General features: G+C 25.8%; 1 protein-coding gene across 3 annotated transcripts in view; it reads right to left on the bottom strand.

Annotated features, from left to right (window-relative positions):
• Nucleotides 1-1,018, bottom strand: part of CENPK (centromere protein K) — a 23,580-nt gene that overhangs the window by 4,676 nt on the left and 17,886 nt on the right. For all 3 annotated transcript variants that reach the window (XM_015563069.1, XM_006762419.2, XM_006762420.2), the window contains exon 9: nt 616-669. In XM_015563069.1, the coding sequence (XP_015418555.1) occupies nt 616-669 (54 nt within the window). The remainder of the gene's footprint in view (nt 1-615; nt 670-1,018) is intronic.

The following is a 1,018-nucleotide window of genomic DNA, read 5'->3' as shown; positions in this document are numbered from 1 at the left end:
CCCTCTCCCTCACTGAAATAAATTAAAATATGTTTAAAATAAAATAAAATAAAAAGGTCAAAGATATTTATAATAGAAAAGGCAAATGTTAAGCAGAAAAAGGTATTTCTTTACCAATTCTATAATGATTTGGAATTACTTAGTACTCACATTATGAAAAAAAAGAGGCTGATGTTACTTAAGGAAATATTATGCATGGATTTCTACAATTTTATTAAAAGAATCCTTAAACTATGTACTGTGTTTTCACAGTTGCTAACTAAAGATAGCAACTGATGTTGCTATCTAAAGGTACAGTCAATGTAACAGGATAAGATTTCATTGTGTAAATATTAAATAATATCATAAAATTTTCTTGAAGTAATAATCTTGGAATATTAAGAGTAGGCTCTAATTTCATGTTCTTTAAAAAATGACACTATTCTTACTAATGCTATATAGAAAACACAAACTAATTTTATACCAAAGATAAATTAACATAAGTATATCTAATAAAGATTGGTGTTTACCTTAAGAACTAAAGCAGTATATTTTCTTTTTCAAGCCTATGTAAAATTATTCACAAATCACTAATTAAGAGATCTTCAAGACAAAACAACTAAACAAAACACTTACCTCTAACATTTCATGCAATGTTATCAGCTGTATATTTGATTCTTGAGTATTTTTCTTTGAGAGAAACATGAATAACAAAGAATTAACATTATGATTCTGCCAATGGCAGAATATTAAACTATACTTATTACAAAAAATTAATATTTCTTAGTTGCAATGGTACAAGGTATACTAAAACCAAACACTTATAATTAGGTGATTTAAAAAGAATTCTGAATATAAACAACCTGCTTGTACTAAGTCATTTTCATAAAAAAAAAAAAAAAACAATAGTTGAAACAACCTCTAAGACAGTGAAATCTTTTGCAATTACTAGAAGATACATCTCAGACTACCTGTAAATATAAAATGGATGCTATATTATATACATTGTACACTGGCATATGTAAAAGTCTAGTGTTTG

Source organism: Myotis davidii, unplaced genomic scaffold (assembly GCF_000327345.1).
Source record: "Myotis davidii unplaced genomic scaffold, ASM32734v1 scaffold135, whole genome shotgun sequence".
Lineage (NCBI taxonomy): Eukaryota > Metazoa > Chordata > Mammalia > Chiroptera > Vespertilionidae > Myotis > Myotis davidii.
Note: the sequence above shows the minus strand (reverse complement) of the source record. Positions and strands in the feature narration are given on the sequence as shown.